Source organism: Polyodon spathula, chromosome 21 (genome assembly GCF_017654505.1).
Source record: "Polyodon spathula isolate WHYD16114869_AA chromosome 21, ASM1765450v1, whole genome shotgun sequence".
Taxonomy (NCBI): Eukaryota; Metazoa; Chordata; class Actinopteri; order Acipenseriformes; family Polyodontidae; genus Polyodon; species Polyodon spathula.
The window spans coordinates 26,757,253-26,781,445 of record NC_054554.1 but is presented as its reverse complement, the minus strand read 5'-3'; the positions used below and the strand labels follow the sequence as shown (position 1 = coordinate 26,781,445).

General features: G+C 40.2%; 1 protein-coding gene across 1 annotated transcript; it reads right to left on the bottom strand.

Annotated features, from left to right (window-relative positions):
- Positions 1-1,320: 1,320 nt before the first annotated feature.
- On the bottom strand, positions 1,321-22,902 carry usp36 (ubiquitin specific peptidase 36). The gene is made up of 22 exons (XM_041221650.1): positions 22,857-22,902; positions 20,671-21,507; positions 13,276-13,537; positions 12,605-12,826; positions 12,063-12,173; positions 11,711-11,813; positions 11,493-11,560; positions 11,284-11,354; positions 10,705-10,787; positions 10,141-10,252; positions 9,465-9,605; positions 8,996-9,096; positions 8,721-8,859; positions 7,885-8,232; positions 7,237-7,518; positions 6,401-6,528; positions 4,802-5,530; positions 4,254-4,468; positions 3,700-3,882; positions 3,310-3,425; positions 2,955-3,097; positions 1,321-2,559 (listed from the first exon to the last, which is right to left on the bottom strand). Exons 3-21 carry the CDS (start codon positions 13,526-13,528, stop codon positions 2,969-2,971), a joined length of 3,534 nt encoding a protein of 1,177 aa, XP_041077584.1. The 5' UTR covers positions 13,529-13,537; positions 20,671-21,507; positions 22,857-22,902; the 3' UTR covers positions 1,321-2,559; positions 2,955-2,968.
- Between the last annotated feature and the right edge of the window lie 1,291 nt (positions 22,903-24,193).

Genomic DNA, 24,193 nt, shown 5'->3' with positions numbered 1-24,193 from the left:
AATCATTCTGGATTACCACTCATTTGGGATGTTTTACTCTATAGGTGTGGGTTACACTGGAAGCACAAAGTGTACTCTACTCTACATATCCAATACTACCAAAGCATTCTGATACTGCTGGTTACGTATTTAACGTTTTTCTTAAAATACAAATCTGAAACATCGGACAGTAGAAGACCATCTTTTTATATATATATATATATATATATATATATATATATATATATATATATATATATATATATATATATATATATATATATATATATATATATGACACACACACTAGGTATTTATGTTTATATATTGGTTATTTAAAACACTAGGGAATAGGAAGTGATCTAAACGACACAGTATATGACCCCACTCTTCCTTTTTTCTTTACAGGTACAAAACAGAATTTCTGGAAGCATATGAAGCAACTTATTAAAAAGTAAAATCAACAATGTAGAGTTTTCCTGAGGTTCCCGCTGCTTTAGGGGTATCCTGTTTGATGGTCAGACACTGAATTTGCATAGAAAGTAGAGGTGAGGACAAATTTACACACACACTTCCTTAAAACAGGATCTTACTATATACCAATAGTGGATGAATAGGACCAAACTGCACTATGAAGAGAACTCCTAGGATATCAAACTGCAGAGCCCATAATGAAATTTGCACAGCAGAATACAACTGCACGCATGTTCTGGGTGATGGCAGTTTGAAAGGAGCAAAGAGTTAAGTACTGCAAAGGGTACTTCTCTTTTTTTTTATTGGACAAAAATCCAGACTTATGTTTATATAGCAACAGTGTTCTCATAAAGAGAGGGGGATGTGAAACAAATGAAGAAGAAAACACAGCTGCCCTTGACAGATTCAACCTGGCCAGCCCCGCAGCCCAATGAGCAATTCAATAAATACATCAAGTCAAGGGGCTTGAACTGCAAATATCAGGATTAAACACAAGCAGTGGAGGTAGATTTTGGGGAGATACATCAATGCAAAAATGAAAATTAAAAAAAAAAAAAAAAAGTGAGAAAGCTCACAGCTGTCACAAAAATCATTCAATTTTAAAAACATAAGATGATTCACACGCAGTGTGATAGTATGGCCAGCTGTATGCTTAGTCTCAGCTCTGCAACCCAGCACCCAGCTCTGGTGGCGGTAGAGGAAAGGGAGGCACACAGATTCACTCGACACTGCCCACTGCATACTGCACTCATGTCTCAAGGTGGACTGTGTTGTACTACGTTCAGATCACGGCCGTTTGATATGCACATTTTATCTACCGACTCTGGTCTATCCACAACTTAAAAAAAAAACACAACACAAGTCTCATAAGATATTTGAGCAATTTTAAATAGAAATCTGGTTATTAAAATGAAACCGGTTTCAGAGGTTTATTTTTATTATTACTGAATACCACTGAAAAGGGTGCATAGGGGATAGCCACAGCTTTTAAAATGGGTGGAACTGTGGGAAATGTATGCCATTTCTACTGCCAGCCGACTGAATATTAGGATTAGGTAACCCTGGTGAAAGTATGAAAAGAAATTACAGTAAAGTTTCAGCAGGGTTAGGGTTACAGATTGAGACTGTGTAGCTACGTGTGTGTGTGTGTGTGTGTATGCCTGCCAACAATATATTCAAGTAGGAGAAACCCCCTTGAGTTTGAAGAAACCCAGTCTACTTGTTACTTGTGTAGAAGGCATTGTTGTCCTTTTAAAACACAGTTTTGATTAATTCCTTTACTGCAGGGATAATAAGCTCTTCCACTGCTTGCCTCATCAGAACACTTTTGTTGTGCATTCTGAACATTATGTTGCATTGCACCTCTGTCTAAACGTTAGTCCTTTCAAAACCACAACGCTGCTTGATCTGTTTCTACAATAGCAGGTACAGAGGAGAGACCGAGTGAGATTGACATTGAAAAGACCACTCCCTCTCAATACCAACAATTATACTAGATTTTCAGTATTTTAACAATAACATTGTATTTCTTTTTTTAAATGGGCAACTAAACTCATAACACCCACATCCTCTATAAAGTTGTAAACATAAGTACAAATTGTTAAGGACTATGAAAACCAAACATGCATTTATAATTATTACAAGTCACTAAAACAGTACGGCTTTACCACTGAACCACTACTGTATCCATATACTCTTCAATATAAAGATAGGAGAACAGTAAAGAAGTGGTTTTGTACTTGGTATGCATCCTACTAAACAGACCCAGAGTCAAAAATAGAATTTAATCAAAAATGGAGCCCTGCACCTAGCAGTTTGTACACACTGTTTCACAGCAGCGGCTGGCTGGCTGGCTGTCATGCCAGAGGCCACTCAGTGAGTTTCAGTCCAGTACGGTCCTCATATGGCTTCCAGCCTTCCTTTGGTTCAGTGAAGCTTCAGGCTTCCAGACAGCATTAGACAAGAAGGAGGATAATGACGACGATGTTTGATTTTCACATTCACTGCATCACATGGAGGAGACTCAAAATCTTCTACAGCTGCCCGTTGCCAAATCTCTGTATGATCCCTTCATTATTCCATATTCTTAAAATGTATATGTTTTACCTGCAAGGACACAAAAAAAACAACAATAAAAATTCATTAGGGGCTCCCAAGTGGCGCATCCGGTAAAGGCGCTCTGCATGGAGTGCAGGATGCACCCTATAGCCTGGACATCGCCAGTTTGAGTCCAGTCTATTCCACTGCTGACCGTGGATGGGAGCTCCCAGGGGGCTGCGACACACAACTGGCCAACACCGCCTGGGGGGGGTTGGGTTAGGTCGGTCAGGATGTCCTCAGCTCACCGCACACCAGCGACCCCTGTAATCTGCCTGGGCACTTGCGGGCTTGCCTGTAAGCTGCCCAGAGCTGTGTTGTCCTGTGACGCTGTAGCTCTGAGGTGGCTGCATGGTAAGTCTGCAGTGTGTAAAGATGCGGTCGGCTGACAGCGGTGTACTCACCCGAATCTCCCAGTTCAGTATCGGTAGCCGAGACTGGCGAACTTCCCTGGATGGGTGGCCGACCAGAAATTACGATGGGTCTGCATTTTCTGGAAGACGTTGAAGTTTCTCTTTTTCTCCTGTTTAAATTTAATTTTCTTAACCTGATGAACCAAATCACAAACAAAAAAATGAACGAATTAAAACCTAGCCGCCTTTATGTATTTTATTTAACCAGTTGTTTTTTTTTCATTAGTGGCACTTGTTTTGGGCATTGTGAAAATTAAAAAGGAGGGTAGAGTACAGTTTAGCCAAAAAGTAAAAGCACAAAATTAAGACTGAAAACATAAAAGGCTGGTTGTCTGGCATCTCTCACTTTTCCGGTGTCAAAATCCTCGTCCCATTCATCAATCACAGTGTCGTTTTTAGCAGATCTAGCATCCTCAATAGCATCCCGGCTGACAGCAGAGACATCCCCCTCCCAAGTCAGGACTAGAAGAGGAAAAAAATAAAAGAAAAATGGAAATTAGGAGGATGAGAAAAGCATGTGACGGCTCTTGAAAGGATCACAATGAATCTGCAGCAACAACAAGTCTTGGCAACCCATTCCACACACCCACCACTCTGAGTGTGAGAGTTTGCCCTGCTGGTTTACTTCTAAACTGACTGTGTCCCTGTACCGAGAGAGGAAAGACACACACATACACACTACTGTAGCCGACCCAACTGCAATTTCGAAACAGCCTTATATGTTAGTCAGAACTACCTTCTGTTCCATATGCCTTATCCATGGAGTGTTTAAGAAGCTCATCCACTACACTCGACCCTTTTTTGCCATCCCAGGCAAGACTGGAAGGCTTTGGAGCCGGGCAGGAGTTCTCCAACGTGGGAGCGTTCACTGTACGTTTATAACCATCCTGAACCTGGCTGTCCCAAACGAACACTGCAGCTGCGGGAAAAAACAAACAAACCAGGCATTGAAATATATAGTTTGCACACATGTCCCGAGTTTAAGCTACTGGATGGTACTGTGAACGCGACTTTCATGAATGCCATGTTTGCTGTGGTTTTTGTTGTTTTCCTTCATAGGAAATGATCTTGCTTTAACGAGAACACCTGGTTTCTAGTATCTGCATGACATGTCTGGATAATGCAAGGTTTTATTTTGTATTGCAGTGAGAGAAATAAGCTACAGCTGCAGTTCATTTAAATCTAGTGTAAGGAACATGTGATCTGTCTATGAAACCTTGAACTGGAATTTAAAAAGGTACATTTATGTCCAATACACATAACTAAAGGGTGTTGGAAGCCACTCTGTACCTTGTTTGGTTTCTCTGTTTCTTTTGCTGTTAACCGTGTGCTCCGCAGGACTGGGATCGAAACCAGCATCTTCCTCGTCACTCACACTTCTCTTTCTCTTCCGCCTTTCCTCATTTTTGTCCTGCCTTTCTTTTTTGTGTTTCTTCTTTTTCTTCTTTTTTGATTCTGTCAGTTCATCCGTGTTCATCACTGGTTGTTGGTTCTCCAGTGTTGAGCTAGTAAGGGAAACAAATGGGGAAGCCACATTACGAAAAATTAATTAAAAAAAACACCTTCAAAAATGAAAACAGCAACACCAAATGCAACATTATGAAAGCACCTAAAGGAGCACATGAATCTACATTGCAGCTTCACAACAGAAACTAGGCTTACAGTGTCCCACCACTCAGTGACTAGCCCTACAGTGACCAAGGACTGTACAATACCCTTGCCAGGTAAAAAAAAAACAAAAAAACACATGGGCATGAGAACAGAGGTTTGCATGCTTTTACTTCCATAAAAACATCCATTACTGAAAAAAAGCACAAATGAAAGGAATGAAACTGCACCTTTCCAACACCGGCTCTGGAACCGTTTCTTCTACAGTTGTCTCTCTGTGTTTTTCCCTTTGCTTCTTTTTCTTCTTTTTGACTCGCACTGCCGTTTCCTCTTCTCCTCCAGGACTGTGCAAGGCAGATTCTCCTGAAGCGTCGCCCTGTCTGGCCGTGTGTTCGGGCTCACCTTTCTCACTGTGTTGTGTGGACGCAGTGATGCTCCAGGACCCAGCGAGACTCCAGTCCTCTTCCTTCTCCTCCAGGTGAGTGTGTACGCTAGTCCTGGGAGGGTCCGTTTCCCATGACTCCTCTTCCCTCCTTCTCTTCTTCTTTTTCTTCTTCTCTTTGTGAGGGACCTCTGTCACTTCCTCGTAGCTGGTCTCTGCAGATACCTCAGGCTCTGGTGGTGGGCACTCCTCTCCCACTCCCTCTGATCTGCGTTTATGTTTCTTCTTTTTTCTTTTGAGGTTAAGGCTGGATTCACGCTCCAATGTACCAGCGGGAAGAGTTTCTGAACTGGTCCCGGGTTCGACTGGTGCCTTGGAGTCAGGGCCAGACGGGCTGTGGTGCACCATAGCTATGCCAGAAAATCCGTTGAGGTGGGAGGAAGAGGGCCGCTGTGAGTTCAGTGAATCAGATTCAGAGGAAACTGACATTTTCTTGGGGCTTCTACTATTACTACATGTGGAGCCGAATCCTAATTTAGACGGAATCTGCAATCTGGGAGAATGGGATGGGAGAACCCTGCCAAGAAGAGGAACATGTTAACACCACACAAAACTAAAAACAAATAGCATATCTTAGGAGTATAGTACACACTAATCAACCAGACAATGCGCTCCTTGCACTTTATTTATTGCCACCAATATCCTACTATGTTGATTCTGCACAATTCTCTTTTACTGTTTCTGCCAAGATCATTTGCCATGCTTACTTCTATCCCCCCCAAAAAAAGCTTCTGAAGAGACTCCAAGGCAGATTTTCTTTTCAGGGGAAGTTTTTGCTGGAATAGTTAACGAATGGTAAAAAAGGATCCACCCCTATGTGACGTAGTGTCCTTTTAATGTGGATTTTTAGTTTTATTCATAGCTTCTTTAAGCAAACTTTTTTTTTTATTATAAATTCCTAATAGAAAAAGAGTAACAGACATATTATTTTGCAGATTAACAGACTAACATTACACCTTTGTAAATGGGAGCAAGTCCCAGTAGGTTAATTCAATATAAATATACCAGATCAGACAAATAGCCAGGTCCTACACTGACAGGGCAAAGACACCTAGCTCTAATAAACACAATTCATAACAATAGGGCAAGTAATCCCAAGGGTTTATTCCCCCTCCCCCCAAAATATATTACGTAAATTGACTTTAATAAATCGAAACATCTCAGTGTATCCAGAAGCCCTCAATAAAATTGCTGCCTTGGCACTGTACTATGTACAGTTGGGTGTACTTATAGCAATAGTAGAATTGAAATAAAACGGTACTATACCAAGACAACTTATGAGACGGCAAAGCTGGAACTAACAGAATTTTCAGCAGCAATTTCGGAACTCAGAAGTTGTTGTTTCAGGAGACGACTGTTCTGGGGAGTATCTTACAGGGCTAAGTACCTGTTTTTGTGTGCTGGCGATGAGGAGGTGAGGTGGTGGTGTTTTACTGGACGAGGGGGATTGCTGGACGGAAGGCGTGGAGGGAACTGAGGCTCACTGCCGCTCGGTGTCTGGAGGGAGCTGCCCGCCTGCAGTTATTGACATAAATAAAAACTTGGTGGTCTAAAAAAAACCGCATCCATGAATGTGAAAAAAAATTAAATAAATAAAGAAAAAAAAAAAAGGGAAAATAAAAAAAATAAAAAACAGAAAAAAGGGTATGGTAGAGAAGAATCAGAAATGGTTAGAAAGGATAGAAAAAGCAGAAAGCAAGACTGAAAAAACAGGCTAAGAATTACAAAAATAACTCACTGAACAAAAAGACACGACAGGGGGCTGTTAGCTTCAGTTAAAGACAATAGTGGCACAGCTCACAGGTTGTGAGAATATTCAATAAAAATGTTTTTAATGTCAATGTCTTAATGATTAAACCGGGTTGCAATAGCAGGTTTATAGCTTATAGAACATCAAATTAAAACTGAAAATAATACACTACAAGCACTGATGTTGTTTCTAAAGCTGTTCACCCATTCCAGTGTTGTTTTATTTTTATATTTAAGGTGCAAAAATCTAAATAAAAGTTATGCATCTATGCAAATGAATGCAAAAATAAAAAGCTCAATTTATCCTGAAGGACATCTGTGGTTCTCAGCTCAGGCCCTCAAGCACCCTTAAAACAGTCCAGGTAACAGCACGTTTTGACAGATTTGTTTTTGTAGTCATATCTTTCAGTCTGCCTTGGGTACTTGACAACTAGACTTGATAGCCAGGGCGCTGCTGCAAGAGTGTACTCTCACCTTCTTAGCTGAGAGTGCCAGCCTCTTGGCAGGCGGGGGCGACATGGTGCTGATGGGTTCAGAGGAGACATTCATCAGGGCCTGGGATTTTAACTTCACCACCATCTTCTGCTCCTCTGTCCCACTCAGATCAGCTGCCTTGCCCTTGGTGGCAGCGTGGGCTGGTGTCCCTCGACTGGGCGACTGAAATCCATTCAAACCATTCCTCATGGGGGTGTCTCCGTTGGGAATGCCACAAGGGCTCCCCCTCTCCTTGAGGTGGGATTCACCAGGGTCCAAATCCTGCAAGTCACATCAAATCTAACATTAGTTATTGTAAAAAGAGTATCTCCTTTCAATTGTTTACATAGTGCACCAAACTTCAATTTTAAGGACTCAGACTAAATAAAGTTGATAAATGGTGTGCAGCAAACTCCAAACACTCAAAACAAAGAGACACAAAAAGACATGAGGCATGACATGGCAAGTCTGTCTCCTACATATTCCTTTAATGTATTTATTCTTCTCTCCAACTACAGATGTCACAGCAGCAGCAGCCGCCACCACCTTAACCAGAAGTCCTGGAACACATGATAGCATAAACAAGGAAAAACACATTTTACAGCAGACCTCCAGTAGGAGGCAGCCTGCTATGTCAATAGTCTTTACCTTCTGATCCTGCCCCTCTGCAGTTGCCTCTGACAGTGATTTCATTGAGGTAGACATGGCAAGACCCCGGTTCTCAGACCCGTAACGTTTGTCGCTCTCAGACCTGCCTCCACCGGTACCATTGACAACCGGCCCGTGACTGCCCCGTGCCTGAAGCGGTGGCGACGCCTTCTTCACCTTTTTCATCGGCTCGTCAATCACAGCAGGGGTGTTGGAGGGCTTGGAAGGGGTCCTGGGGGACTGGGAGCTCTGAGAGAGCTTTGGGGACTGGCTGGTGCCGTTACGGGGGACCGGAATACCAACTCCATCAGCAGCCTGAATCTTCCTCAACTGTGGGGACTCCAGTTTCTGAGAAAATATATATATTTTTAAAAGAACATTTATTTGGTCATATATTTGTAAAAAATAAGAATTTTTAGGTGAGGACTTCATCCGCTGGTGACTATTTACGTTGCCTTGTACCTGGGGGATATGTTACTACACCAAAAACAGCCCAGCTGAACAAATGTCACAAGGGTCAGCCGAATCCCCAGTGCCATATTTATGACCAACATGTAACAAAGGCAAGTTCAGTCCAGCGAGACTGAAATAGAAATTGTATTACAACTTTGTTACAAGCAGTAAAGTTTAATTTTATGGCTTTCTTTTTTAAAGCAGTTTATAGCCTACAGTCACAGCAAGACTTTAATATCGGAAACAATTATAAAATCAGAGATGGCATACTCCTACACTATCAACTGTATATAGTAGACACTACAGTACATTTATAATACACCCAGAGTAAAAATGCAGCTTAATGATTTTATGTATGTTTAGAACATTCTGCATGGTCTTACCTTCCCTACTTGCGGTGAAGAAAGAGTTCCATTAAGAGTGGATTTCTTTGCTAGTTCTGGTGTCATGCAGTTCCTTCCAGACTGGATCGAGCCCTGCTTAGACCCAAGACCATCCAAGCTCTTCTTTGAGTCTGGAATTCTTTATAGAAATAAAAAAAAAGGAGTACCAAATATGAAGACAAAATCTTGAAGTATAAAATCTCACTAAGCAGATAAATAAACATGACACGTTCTTTTAGTTTTCCAGACACAAAAACAAACCACAATACCCTTACCTTAGATAAAACAGAACATAGGCCTGCTGGTTGAGAACAACTTTGATATTGCTGGCATGCACCATGGAATCATTCATCTGGTACCACTGTCCACTGCTGGCCTGCAGGAGGAATAATCAGCAGCTTTATCTTTTGCTACCTTTAGCTTGGTATCTCTAAATGGCAGAAACACAGCGACCTCAGAATGCTGCATGCTTTAATGCTGGCACTTTTTATGGTTTCGAATTATTTATTTATTTTTAAAAATAATCTCATAACTTGTTAATAAGCACAAAACCAGCAAACCATATAAGAACTGAGCATGCCGTGTTTGGAATCAACTAGTCCAGCAGGTGGGTGATTAACTATTATCCCCTAAAAGTCCATAAAAAACAGTGCATGCAAAGATTAAGTTCCTGGACACCCAATAACAAGAAACCTATTTTGGATATCTGAGCTCAACCACTTTGAAAGCTTGCTTATTACTCACTTTAACATAGCAGTAGTAGTGACCAGCATGGCAGCTGTACCCAGAATGCACCAGAACAGCATACAGTCCATACATAACAGGGTCCCCGGAGCTCTGGGACATGTATGGGCGGATATTCAAGAATTCGGGGTAACCAACATCCTAAGGAAACAAAAACAGACCTAATTAAGGATAATTAATTATCCCTATGACTGTTAACATCATAAAGTAACCAAAGCCTACAATGTAATTTTAAACCGCAGTAAGACACTTAAAACGTGTGTCCATCTATATTTAAAAGGACATTTTAGCCATTTATTGTAAACTGCTTTCTGGGTCATTCCAGGTGAAGTGGACCAACGGGGCTTACTCCCCCTATCAAGATCACCTTATTAATACTTCATGTGCATTTTTGGGTGAAAAGCGCTTGAAACATGTTTCTAAATGATAATGGTACTCGTCTAGGTCACTGCCCACAATTGCCATTTTCACCACCGCCTCACCGTGTGGGGCTGCATCATTTACACAGCTCTTCACTTCCTCAATCACACGTGGTAAAGGAATAAACCGCTAATGGAAGAATGACCTCCCCAGAATTGTGTCCACTTGAGCTAAATGACCCTTACGTGCTTTGTTCATAAAATAGGCTAATCAAAACGGTATTGCATCTCGTTTAATAAATCTATCTCGCATTCACCTTGGTGATCTTGCCTCCGCTGAAGTTCGCAAACCTCTTGAGAGACAAGGTCAAGACGCTGGACGGCCGATGAACTGTAAACCGCTTAGACGCTGGCACTTTTTTCTTGCACCTGAGGAGAAAAATGACATAAAATAATAAATAAATTGAGATCACACTTTTTTTTTTTTAACATCCCTACACTACACAAAACACTAGCCACTGCTGTCAGAATAGAAACAAAAAAGCAAAAAACCGTCCTACTCTTACGTTACAACAAGCTATTGCCATTGGTAACATGCATTCTCAAATCATTCTTAGAAACCTCTGAAAATGTGCACCAACATTTAAATCAGGATATTCAATGAATAAATAAATAAAGTTCATGGGCATCTTGCACAGGGAGAGATGACCAACCCTAGTCAGGGACCTCTCCAAAAACAAGGATTTTGTTGTTGCAATGAAGCCCGGCAGTGCCAAAGTTTTTTTTTGTTTTTTTTTTTCTAGCAAAGCCTTGTGCAGTATGTGTAAGCAAACACAAAACACAAAACTGTCTGGATGTTCAAAGTTTTGCACAGAACTCACTTTGCACACATATAGGCGTTCTCTCCAATCAGGACATCTGGCTTCACAAACAGCTCGAGAGCTCGGACAATGTTTGGAGCTTGCTGAAAACGGACAAAACGGCTCTTTAAGTCTAAAAAGGCTGGCTTAAGATTTTACTACATCTATAACCCAGGTTTACAATGTGCTCAATTAAAAAAAAAAAAAAAAAACATAGTACCTTTTACAATCCAAAAAAGACATTCTGCTAATCCCATGTACACTATACCAAACTGTAGCCGCACCAACAGAATTTCCACAGGCAAATGAATCAATTACCATAGGTCATGCAGCTGTAAGCATAAGTGTACGGCACAACCTTTAGATCGTCATGATAAAATATGAAAAGTATGCATTTACAAAGTATGTGGTGCATCAGTACAAATTACTGCGTATAAAATTTTCCAAGGAGATTACCTGGGTACAGAAAAGGTAGAGCAGGTCTCTGAGGCAGAGTGCTCATTCCTCTTTGCTTCAGGGTGTTTTCAGTTTACCAGCTAGCAGTTCAGGTCTCGCTGTCCTTTTAGCAACAGAATCTGCAAGTACTAATGCCTCACTTACCCGGATCTCAACCGCTACGTCCAGATAAGGGTCGTAGGTATCCGACACGCTTTTGCAAACTGAACACTTGACTAGGGGGGGAGATCAAAGAAAAAATGGGGTTGTATATCATTTACATCTCCCTCTTACTCAATTAATATTATCACTAGAAATGAACATGCAATAAAAGAAATATTATGATATATTGCTGATGATTAAACAGGGCTTACCTCTTGACCTGAGGTAACCTCCAAATATCTGATGGACTAAAGTGGTCGCCTGTGTTTGTCTGTCTAACCTAAAATAGAAAAAAACAGGGGGGGGAACAAAATGAAGTTACAGTTTCTGGTACTTTGAAAAACATCATCATTCATTTTCCAGTTGGCATAAAATGAAGCAGTTTAATAATTCAGGAACTACTTGCAAATGATCAAGGTTCATCACTTACTTGGTGTACCCGTTAAGGCAGGCTTTCTGCATAGCATCAATGGTGTAGCGCAGGAATTCATGTGCATCCTCCTGACTCCCGAAGCGGAAATGTCTGGCAATTTCTTGAAGAAAAACAAAACACATTTTACAAAAGTAGTCTACAACAAAATCTGCTAGAGACATCTGATTTAAAAAAAAACAAAACACTTGAACTGTACCATTGAGAATGGTATAAATACTAAAATCAAAGAGTCGGTGCTCTGCTGCTACCTAACACATTTCAGGCATGGATTCTTATACATTATACAACATTTATTTCTATCTTGACAATGACAATAATTCATTCCTATACAAGATAAACCATATCTTACTTTTCAGGTCTCTGATGAAGGAGACTGGTTTGATGGCGTTGCCAGTGTTGGCGAAAGCCTGGATTAAGTGGTTTTCCATAATGCACATCATACAAAACCCAGACTGGTGACCTGAAATAGAAACACATAGGTGCCGTTAGCCTGTACTGCACAAAAAGCAGCTAGGCTTTAAAACGTGAGACATGCAGCAAGACAACACTTTCTCAATTGTTGTTGTTGCTGTCTTTTGTTTAGCAGACACACAAATTGTGTTAGACTCTAATTGGAATAGGGCAGTTATGTAACTGCAGTTTATAACATAATAAATAAATAAATCAATAAATAAAAATAGAAAAAATACAATCTGTTAATTAAAAACCTTCTCAAATGACAAAGGCAAGTTTTTGACAAAGCTGTTTTTTTTTTTTTTTTAAATTTTAACCCCCTCTCTCATTATTAAGGAGATTCTACCAATAAACTGGTATCACATGCACTAATCCGTTCACAGACTGGAAGCAAGGTTCAAGAGAGAAGTAAATAAGAGACGAGGTAGTGTGGCTTACATGATCTGCTATGCTCCTTGGACAGGAGGTAGTTGGCTAGCGGTGGGGTGTAGGTAAGACACTGCACAGTGGAGTTGAGGAAACAAGTGTTGCCCAGGTTGTGGAGGCCAGCTCCAACCCGATAAACTCGCTCCCACTTCATGGATAGCCTGTTCCCTGGGAACAGCATCTTGTGAGGGGCAGGAATGCCATCGCTGTGCCCCCCACTCACATTTTCTGAGACTGCAGACAAGCAAAGAAATTAAACCAATAAAGAGAACTGGACATATATGAGATGTGACACTAACAAGACTGGACTTTGGCCAGATGCTGACCTACATCTTTGGAAATATTCCAGGGAAATAACATTCTGGTTCATGGTGCACAACCTGGTCATATCACATTTGGCGTTGCACAGAGAGAAACATTTATTATCCACAGACAATACGAGATCTTCATCCGTTAACGTGTTCTGTGAATTAAAATACCGTCACACAGTATGCTCCAAAGTTATATTCACTGTGGACTGAATACAGCAGTGGCAGTCCACCCAATACACAGCAACACAAGGGTTACTCTGTGCATACTGGGCTGCTAATTGCTTACACAAGGCAATGTATTCAATAACAGCCACCAACATAGCCACAGATACCCAACATCTGCTCCCCACCCTATTCTTGTGCAGTGCATACCTTGTTTTTTTATCTGGATCACTTCTGTGGGCCTCTGTCCTGTCGCTCCCTCAGATTTGGGGTTGAGGATGACATACTTGCTCTTGAGTGCCTCCAGCTGGTAGGAGAAGCCTTTGCTGGCAGGCTCAAACTCGATCTTCTGCAGCAGCACTTTCTTTGCGGAGGACGCTAGGAGCTTGTTGAGATCGCCGTCGTCAGCAGAGTCCTTCCGACCCGGCTTCAGAGCCTCTTTCAGTTTGTCCACTATGGGCATCGTGCATCACTGCAACACAGCGGAGGCAAAGCCATTTATTACAAACACACAGCACAGTAAAGTCCTTGTTCGGGATTGACCTCAAAATGTGCCTTCTCAATTACACTGATAAAAATTATAAAGAATACAGAGCCAAAAGAATGGGCATCCTGACCTGGAAATAGTCCTGCTCAGTGCACGCGGCTGTTTGTTTCTGGCGTTTCAGAAGCACTGAATTGCTGTCCAGAAGGTGAAAGCCCCTGCTGAGGCATACAGGCAGCTTCAAGGTACTGTGAGCTTTAGATGAGCTTAACTAAAACACAGCGGGCGGGTGCTTTATATGGCACAAAATGGCTTTGAATTATTAAAAATTCAATGATGTTTGTCTGTAGTACTAAACCTTTCCTCCTACACATTTACTAGATTAAACTGATATTAATTTACATTTCTAATTGTATGTTCCCGGACCCAGTAAGGGGCAAGCATGTAGATTTTGCCACCATGCTGATGCAGTCTAAAAATTCACATTAATTCCAAATTTAAAATGCAACAATCATTTTATGATTTGATTTTTTTCTATGAAATAATTAAAGTCCCACAACAAGGATGAGTTCATGAATGCTGCAGATGTGGCCCAAAGCTTGCTAGAGAAAATTATTATGAAAAGGGGGGTTGTCCTTGTGGATAAAACTGCACTCACAATGCTTAAACTGGAAATAGATCCACATTACTCATCTATGTTCTGGATTGGGTTTGTTCTTAAAGCAGTAAATCCCTCTCTCTCATGGTCGGAGTGCAGTATATACCAAACAGCTTCAAACAGCTGAAAAAGACCTCAGGAAGACCAAAACAGTTTGCCGTCAAGAGCCAAGCATAGCAATATCATACCAAAAAGACTTCTATATGTTTCTATTGTAATCTAATACTCAGCTTACCAAAATATGGTAATTATGGTAGTAGAGCTTCTACTGTACTCAGGGCTTGAATTTCAGCGCAGGATTGGGGGAATTGCTCATTTTCCAAGTTGCTCTGCAACTTTTAGTGCGGCAATATCCCGCAGAGATACTTGAAGACACCAAGGTACTGTATTTTTCACCCAATAGAGAATGACTGAAACGCTACAGCAGTATCAAAGGAGGTGGGTGTCAGTGACGAAAGCACTAAGAGCCGCATTCCGAGTAGTTCTGGTTAAAATAAATTAATAAATCAAAGTAGTGCTGGATAGTTTAGGTGCCGCAAAACTTTATTCTCTCTCATACGTGTCACTAGGCCACTACCTTTAAGCATTACAGAAAAGTACACTGCAGTAAGTAAACAGTTTTGGAAAAAAATATCTATTTTTATATATTAAGTTTATCTAGGTGTTGTTTTGCAAGCGGTTGCTTTTGCTTTAACTCTTAAAACTCAGCCCCATTCCAGGTTACACTTACATTGCTAAGGCAACATAAAAGCCACCTACCTGCTTCATGTTTAAAAGTAGACTCTGGGTTTTCCAGTCATATTCAGTGTGTGTATGCGGTACTCCTAGCCGGAACTACGATCCTCTGAAGTTAAGCCTCTCATCACGTGACAGAGTTCACAGCTTAGAAGCCCCCCCCCCCCCCTCCCCTCCCCCCCCCTCCCCTCCCATGTTCATTTCATACTGAGGTTCAATTTGTTTTTTTTGAGACATCTATGATTGCATTACATATAGCAGCGACCAAACATGATTTTTTTTTTGGATATTTATTTATTTAATTTGTTTACATATAGTCTCATCCCTATCACATATAATATGCCTGCAATTTACACAATATGAAAGGGAATTTTGTAGCCTTTCATTTGCTATGTTACGTGCATGCAGTACAAACTATCCCATAGTTAATAAACACACAAATGAAAACTGTGAAAAACAGGCAGAAATAGGGCTGAGTTTAAAGAGTTAATAAATAAATGGAGCGCTGGTTTAAAAGAAAAGCACCTTTTTCTTCTGCTGCAGCAAAAACTTCAAAATAACCCTATCATATTAACCCTTCACACCATTTCTTGGAACAACCAAATAGAGATGCATGACAAACCCTAGTCTACCTGACATGCCTCGTGCTGGGCCAAAAATATGTTGTCCTCCACAGTTTTTGGTTCCAGGAATAAACATGCTAAAAAAAAAACAAACAAAACCTATCCGTCAACATCCACAGGACAGGTCAAACAACCTCACGGGGAGCAAACCATTCAGCTTTTACTACCAATCCCTACCCTGTACCATCACTCAGCCAATGCCTCACTAAAACATGAGAGTAAAAGAGGGGCGCATGAATAAGCTTACTCGTCAAGCTCTGCACAGGAGCAGCAGCACGCAAATTAAACACACAAGGGCAAGATAACCTTCACGTAACACTGTGCAGTATTAAGAATAACAAAGCCCTCTGAGTAATCACAGAGACACAGCAGTGACAAAACACAAAGGCTGTGGAGAGGTTACATTTTCTATGAGGGTTCACAGACAGTTACACACTACTGTATCTTGTCAATGTTCTTATTCCAAGAGGCAGGCAATAATCTCTCCCTTTTATCTTCATGAAATAATGGTACAGGAGGTCCGACGTTTGACCGCAAGTCATCTTTTTTTTTGGGGGGGGGGGATAAGTTTTTTTTTTTTTACGGTAGACTAGTACAATCGATTTCTAAAATGCTTTGCTACAGCATTGCAACACGCTAGCGATCCCTAAATCTGAATACAAAACAGAAAGGGGAGAATAGTCAGGTGGATGATACCCAGGAAATTATGCGCATGGGTTCAATGGGGGGGGGTGGGAGGGCCAGATCTTACAGTCTCCTTCTCATCTTATCCCACATTTGTGCAATATACTTTGTTTTGGTTTTGATCTCTGTACAGAAGTGCAGTACCTGTGTGACAGGCAGTTTTGGGATGGTTAAGAATTAGGGATGGGAATTTTACAACGTATAAACTCTAAAAGAAGTAGTTAAATGTTGAATAATATGCTAGACGTATAACCGGTCACGTGACAAATACGACCAAGCGCATAACTTGGAATGTATTTATTTTAGTAATTTATCATAATATACGTCACGTATTCGACTTGCTGTGATGCCACAGTAAGGGCAGATATTGTAAAAAGGAAGGGGTTTGGCAACTGCCCCCAAGTAATTGGTGCAACAGAAAGACTGACTCCGGGGCGGGTTTTATTCTCGGTCAATCTGGCGCTTCATTGGTGTGCTCAGTGCTGTAGTAGGCGTGGTATGGTGTCCAGTGCACGTGACAGAAGTGTTAACGACGTGTTTTTTCTGACGTTTGTTATATTTTTTTCAATAAAATGGCATCTCTAAACAAAGGAATGTGGCAAAACCAGACGAGAACCGTGGTAGGTAATTAATTATGCCAATCAAAACCACAAAAACAGAAGTTCAATGCTTCACCACGTTATATGAAAACATTCAGAAATTACTGTGGAAGGAGCTACTGATGGCAGTAAAAAAACATCAAACAACATTTGCTATAGAGTGGGCCGAACAGGGCGAGATCACGGTATCCCCACATGAGGACAGTGTGTGTGTGTGAATCGTGAATGCAGCAGTTTGGAAATCGATGCAAGATTATCCCAATACTGTGCCGACCCGTAAAACAATAACAGCGAGGCTGTAAAAACCTAAAGAAATTTGTGCTGCAGCTGTTCAAACTAAACTTTCAAATGGTGCATAAGTTGCAATTATCACAGACTCGTGGACCCTATTCTTCCCATAGGCGGAAGGCTTTTTTCACCTGAAATTGTTCTGTATGATTTTGGACCAAATAGCCATTTATGTTTAACACAATTTTTGTTTGCATGTTGGAACTACTGCACTAAAGTAACAGACCCCCCAAGACACACTTCAAACAGGTAGGCCAGGCATCTCTGTTTAACAATTTAATGTAAAGCTTGTGTGAATACGTGAATCTGAATATGTTACGTTATTTAGTAATACTTGACCATATACAATTAACTGCACAAGACATCAAACATTATATTAATTACTTAATATTGTGTTTTAGACTGGCATTTAATAGGACTTGTGGCAATGTTTGGAAGGTTTATGTACATTAGTATGTTGGGGAGAGTGCCATTAGTACTTGGAAATTGTAAAGCTCAAGTACTCGAGCAATATATTTCTCAAAAATCCGACCCCTACTATCAAAGGTCGTAAACTTTTTAATCTCCGAGAGAGTTTAATATCAGCCACAGTGCTCTTTACCGTTCCAAAATCTTGTGCTATTTTATCCCTGGTAACTCCCTTTTCCAGAAGTGAAGGTATATCTTACAATTGAAAAAAAGTTGGAACAACTCGCTTTTGCTTTCCTGTGGTCATTTTTGCATTAGCACTGTGCAGTGACCGATTGTTTGTTTTGTTTGCTGTCTATTACTCGGTCACTTCAACAGACAGTGTTCCGGTTTCAACATAATTTAGAAGCGCAGGCTTTGCACTTTCCACTGATGTCAGGCAAACCTGTATGCGTACTTTCTACCACCCCCTCATTCAGTGCTCCAGTGCTGCGACGCACAGCAAATCGGCAGGTGTGTTCAAGTGCCTGTAACTCAAAAACTTAAGTCGGCACACTTTTCATACACTACCATTTCTTTTATAATGATTTACTGTGTTGTGTGTCGCTGCAGCACGTCAGCTGCGAGACTTCTTGGCCAGGCTGCAGAATTGTCAGAGAACTTGTTCAGTGGTTTCATCCGTCTTACAAAGGTAACTGAACTGAACATAAAGCAACTTGAACTGCCCACTGGTGGCAGATATAGGCAGCCCTGTAAAGTAGCCATGGGACTTTTGAGATTTATATAGCTTGCAAAAGACTATAATGAGCACCTCTGCAGTCATCTAAAAATGGTACAATATGTTCTGAAACATTGCTATAACACGACATGGTAATAAGTCACTGACTGTAGTGGCAATGACATTATTTTACATGTTACATTTATGAATTTTTTGCAGGTGTAATGCAGCAATGTCCGTGGTTCCAGGACAGAGCAAACACCTTGTTTGTGCAACACGACAGTACCTTCCCATGTAGAATATGCACTGCTCCTTCATTTAAGTCTAGGAAGTCTTGCTGCCATGTAGTGTAGAAGGACTTGAGACAACCTGTATTTTGAGGAATTCCTTTGTTTTTCTGGGTTGGATTTAGTAAGCTTTTTCATCCGTTTGCAGCAATTGTGTACATCTCAACTATGAATAACTAGATCACGGATAAGCATCTTCTGGAGTGCTGTTTTACACCTGAACGTTAAAACGAAACTACTATGAGGTCTGGCTTCAATTAAAAAAGTAAGAACGTGGTTGGGAACACATACCTGGTCTGGAAGACCCAGAGTTGCCAGTCCCTGAACGAGAAATAGGATGTGTGAAAATGTAAGGGTGACATGCACATGTACACACAGGCGCCTCAGCTGAACTATATCCCTTTTGCAAGAGAATATGCACCCCTGTGAAAGAGGAGATACATTCTACACACAGATACATCTCTAGTGCCTACTTTGTAACTTATCTTACTGTACTGCATTACAAATGCTTCTACTCACAGTATAGGATTTACATGCACATACTAACATTTACTTGAATGCCACACATTGGGGCCACAGGGTTGACAATCTTCCTCAGCTTTATAATGCTACTACAGATTACTATGACTACTACTAATAATAATACTAATTACATAATGAAGGTCCCAAGGAATATCAATAAACTGGCAAAAAGTCAATGCCCCTTCAACATCTGAGTAATTGTGGGAAAATGTAATTTTCCGAATAAAAGTCATGTCAATATTGCTTTCTCTCCTTGTTTTTACTTTAGTATTCAGTTTCCTAGTACTGTATTATTCCCTTCCTCCGAACCACAGCAGCTGTTATCAGAAAACAAGTTCTTTTTGTGAACAGCTTGGCTACAGTCATGTCAGACTTCATGCCCGACAACATGAAACATGAAATATTAGATGTTACATCAAGATCACTGCATGCATTTGTTTTTATTGTACCTGGAGGCTCAAGTCAGAATACTCTACTGCAGGGCAGGGAGTTCCAGTATGGAACCACTACTGTAGCAAAATGTCTCACCAAAGACACTGCTTTAATCACGATACAGCAACGTGGAGGCTGTGAGCTAAAAGACATTACATTACAGTACATTAATAAGCTTGCTGCAACATCTTCTGTAACAGCCCTGCTGCATGCATAGATCTGCACTAAAGCCGCTCCAATTCAAGGGTAAATATTTCACTGAAAGGGGGGCGTTTAGAATTCAGTGGTACAGGAATTTAGTGGTATGGTGGCTGGGAAAGGCATCCACTTTAATTGCTGCTGTGTAATTCAAACATAAATGCAAGATTCCGTAAACACATGGCAGCCTGGACTCGCTGAGCATTTCAAAAATGGTCGAAGCTGTTTTCTTTTTTTTTGTTTTTTTTTTTTTAAATTGTGACCTTTTTTTTTTTTTTTTTTTTTTTTTTTACAAATGAGAGTATAAATTTGTTAACTTCGGAAAAACCGATTTATTTACCTCGCAAACTGTTCAGTATGGTGGGAACGAGCAGAAACCCTTCGTGGTCGCTTACGGTCTTGCATCCACTCCCAACCCCACGTTGCAACGTGGGTAGAGGAGCACGATTTTTTTTTTTTTTTTTTTTTTTTTTTTTTTCTAGACTAGCCCACGGATTTACATTTTATAGATCAGAAACCTACATATGCTGCATTTGTTTCTTCGTGTATTGTAACAAGTCTGTACAGCAACAGCAGAATAACGTTTGAAATCACCTTGCTTGCATTACATAGCTAACGATACAGTCGCTTACTTACTCTCCTTTTTAACCCACCATGCTGCTACTGTTATAATGTATGGTAACGTATAAGACACTGACAATGTTAAAGGCAATGACAGATCGATTTAAAACACGCACGCAACTATCGCCTTTTACCAGCAATAACATAAGACGATCAAACGCGGTTTATCAATTCCTTGACTGAATAAAGGAAAGTACATATCTGCTCACTCTCGCCCTGATCCTTCTCCCACCGCACGGCCACCGCCACCACGAACAAACATGAAACACAAATATGCACGTTTCACAAAACGACAGCATCCCACAATACACAGATCGGGTATTATTTTAAAGCGCTAGTCGTGTTTACCTTTTGCTGTGATCTTTTTCCACGTCGGAGTCTTTGCAAATTAGAAGATCGCCCTCCTTGCTCGCTTCACAGTATCTAGACTTCTTTTTTACGTTCTATCCTCCATGCTGCAACATCGGAAGGCGGGGCAGCGGTGACTGGCAGCCTGTTAGGCGAATCGGCAAGCTAGTCCGATGAAGACGTCTAATTTCAGTCACGGTGAATGCGGCTAATCAGCGACACCGGGAGGAGGGTCTTATGGCAACTTTTCCCGAGGAATCCATTTTAAAGTTGCTTTGTTTACAGCTGAGAGGTAAGACCAAAGGTAGTAAAAAAAAAAAAAAAAAAACAGCTCTTCACTTTCACTGTTAGGCAAGGTCAGCTTTTAAATCATTTTAAAGAAATACTTCACAGTCCCTGTATATATTTTTTTTTTTTTTAAATGTAGATTTGTTATATCATTATCAGTTGTTTTCTACACACACACACATATATATATATTTAAACCCAGCAACAGACCAATGACCAGGTCCGGACAGGAGAACACACTATCTGCTGTTATTCCCCATGCTGAAAGTGGCACACCAGTGGATGGCATGCTGCAGCACTCTGATACCACCACTTGCACTGAAACTGCACTTCGCTATGGCTGTGTTGATGACAGAGGCATGTGGATTGAACCTTCTGCAGGAGATCAGAGACCACCTCACCACTGGCTGTGATGAAGTTTATTGCCTGCAAACCAGCCCTGCAGAATCCTTTTTTTTTTTTTTTAATGGAACCGTTCCATTAGCGATTTTCAACCCTCCGGTCCTCAAGTACCACCAACAGTCAAGGCTTTTTGTTTCCAACAGTTATCTTTTTAAAAAAAAGAAATAAGAATGCATTTCAGACCAGTCATGAACATGAAGTCTCTAGATCAATCACTGTAGCAACACAGTTTATAGTCTCTTTTTTGCAAATGTGGTCTTATGTGCACAGGAAAGCAATGGATATTTGTTATATTTCGATATTCTGTCCTACAAAAGATAAACTTGATCTTTTCAGCTACACCTGACAAGCCTTGTGTCTTTTTAAACTACTAGGCTCTTGACTTTTAACACAGCGCAAGACTACCACTCCTCCACACAGATATAACATATTAAGTTTCCTCTCTGCATCTATTTTAATGCATAATGTTTTGTTTTTTTTCACAGTTCTCGAACTCCATTGCAGTTCACACAAACTGCCTTACAATTTCTAAAAATGCAATTAAATAATGGTGCCCGAAGGGGATATATAACCTATTTATAAGATGCCATATTTCCCAGTTTGTTTCTGTCGCAAGCTGACAAAGGGCTGATTCACTGTAGGCCCTTGGATGGCAGATTCTTCCCAAAATGAATGAAACTATCATGGTGAGCTGATTGATTTTCACCACAACAAAGTCATTTTTTGCACTCCATCTGCACAGGCAAAGCAAAGAGCTACAACGAGTAACTCCCGCTGAAACTTAGGCTACATATTGCAGGCCATTCCACTCAACAAGATTTGATTATTTAAAATTCAGTAAAATAACAGCTACAATACTGGCGCCTCGGTTATATGTGTGTGAAAAAATATATGGTAGGTGTAGCTAAAATGACTTATTTACTTGGCCACCTGACAATATCAAAATGTTATTTTAGTATGAAAGTACATAATTGGTGACTGAATATAAATAAAAAGATTATATATCTGTGTATATTAAAAGGGATATATTGGTCTATATTATATCCAGACGTGTATGAATGTAAAAAAATATTATCTTATGTATGTTATTATTAATAATCTGTTGCTCTACATTTGTAAATTAACTGAATATTTTACTGTAACATTTGTATAACTAAATATAAACTACATTTGAGTACAAAAAAATGAATACAGATCATAATGTTGTATCGTAGGTATAAGTTACCTGTACCCAACATATACAAAACAGACGTACTATTATTAAAGCAAAAAATAGAGTATAAAAAGGCTGTTAACAATACAAAAAACAATATAAACGTTAGTGAATATTATAATATCTACTGTACTCAATGACGTCAGTTTGACTGGGTTAAACAAAGCTTAGTGACTAATTATAATCTCGTCATTTTTTTTTTTTGTGTCCGTGTTTTAAAAAAAAATAAAATGAACAGCCGTGACGGTTAATATCAATTGCTAATAAATGTTTTCATTCTTACCTGTGAGCGTTTTGTCATTCTCCAGCTCTGATACAGCAAGCCCTCGCAGTTTCCACCAGATGATGTTTTCTCTCTCACACACAAACAGCGCCCTCGCTCGCTCCCTCCTCTCACTGCAGCCTATTTAGAGACCGTCAGATTTGATTTTGACTTGCAGTGCATATTGTAAACCAGAAGGGAGCAGTGTTGCACCGCATTGTCAACGGCACACAGACCACTGATTCCTGCATTTACTGCAATGGCAAGAGAATTTTTTCGTCCCCTGATTAAAATAATTTAATAAAATGTTTCTGTTGCTGGACTTCCTGCTTTCATTGATAAGGGAAACACGCGTAGTCCATGATTTGTATTTTTTTTTTATATATAGAAACTCAGTGGCGTAATTACACACCTCTTTAATATCACTGAAAGCACAAACATAATTGTTGTCAAAACGTTCTGAGCAGAACACCCAGGAAGATATAAAATCACTATACACAAGGCAGGTGTTATCAGCAGTTTACCTGTCCAAAACTATTTTTAAAAGGTCTGCCCATTCCATTTCCTTTCTTGGAACTTAACGCTAATAAAGTTTAAAAAAAAAATCGTCATTCATCCGTGATGCTAATCCACTGAGAGCAGTCCACCCTATGATTAAAAGTTGCCCAATCTATGTTTATTAAAGTCCTCTCAACCGTGCCGGTGCTCTGTGAATAATGCGCGGAAAGAAATAGACAGGGAAACAACTTGAGTTATTCTAACCCTTTATTGATAATACTGTATATTTTATCCATTGACTGAATGTCCACATATGAATTATACAAAGCATCAAAGACATGCACAGTCTTACACATCAACTTCCACGTGTTCCCAGCACAAGAAGTCTCAGACTTTACTTTAGCAAACTTTAAAAAAAAAAAAACACACACACACACACACACAGACGTCCCCCAAGCTTTAAATTATGTTAGCGTTTTAGGTCATAATTAATACTTGTAATGCAAATATTACAAACATTTTTTTAAAAAAAGGAAATATAAATGTAAAACGTTTTTAATGTTTACGCATTTCAAAAGCACAATTGTGTTTTACACAGGGCAGAAACATCTTTAAAATACTATGATATCAGCGAACCTGAAGGTATACAGTTTAGTGACCACATGTATGTTTTTTAACTGATAAAATTGAACAAACAGGCCAATTAGAATTACAGGCTTCAAGACCCCGTCATAGGTGCCAGAATAATAGTGCCCCCTAGCGACTATAGAGGATAGTAGAAGGGTAGAATTTAAGAACTCATGCTGGTTAGTAACCATGTAATAAAATGATAATAACTGGGTGTGTGATCTATACGTGCT

Excerpts from the sequence above, each read along its gene's own strand:
- usp36 (XM_041221650.1), bottom strand. The coding sequence starts at position 13,528 with ATGCCCATAGTGGACAAACTGAAAGAGGCTCTGAAGCCGGGTCGGAAG. Across the intron at positions 5,531-6,400 it reads TCGCCAGCACACAAAAACAG|GGTTCTCCCATCCCATTCTC; the intron begins GTACTTAGCCCT and ends TCTTCTTGGCAG. Across the intron at positions 3,098-3,309 it reads AGGATTTTGACACCGGAAAA|GTTAAGAAAATTAAATTTAA; the intron begins GTGAGAGATGCC and ends TTGGTTCATCAG.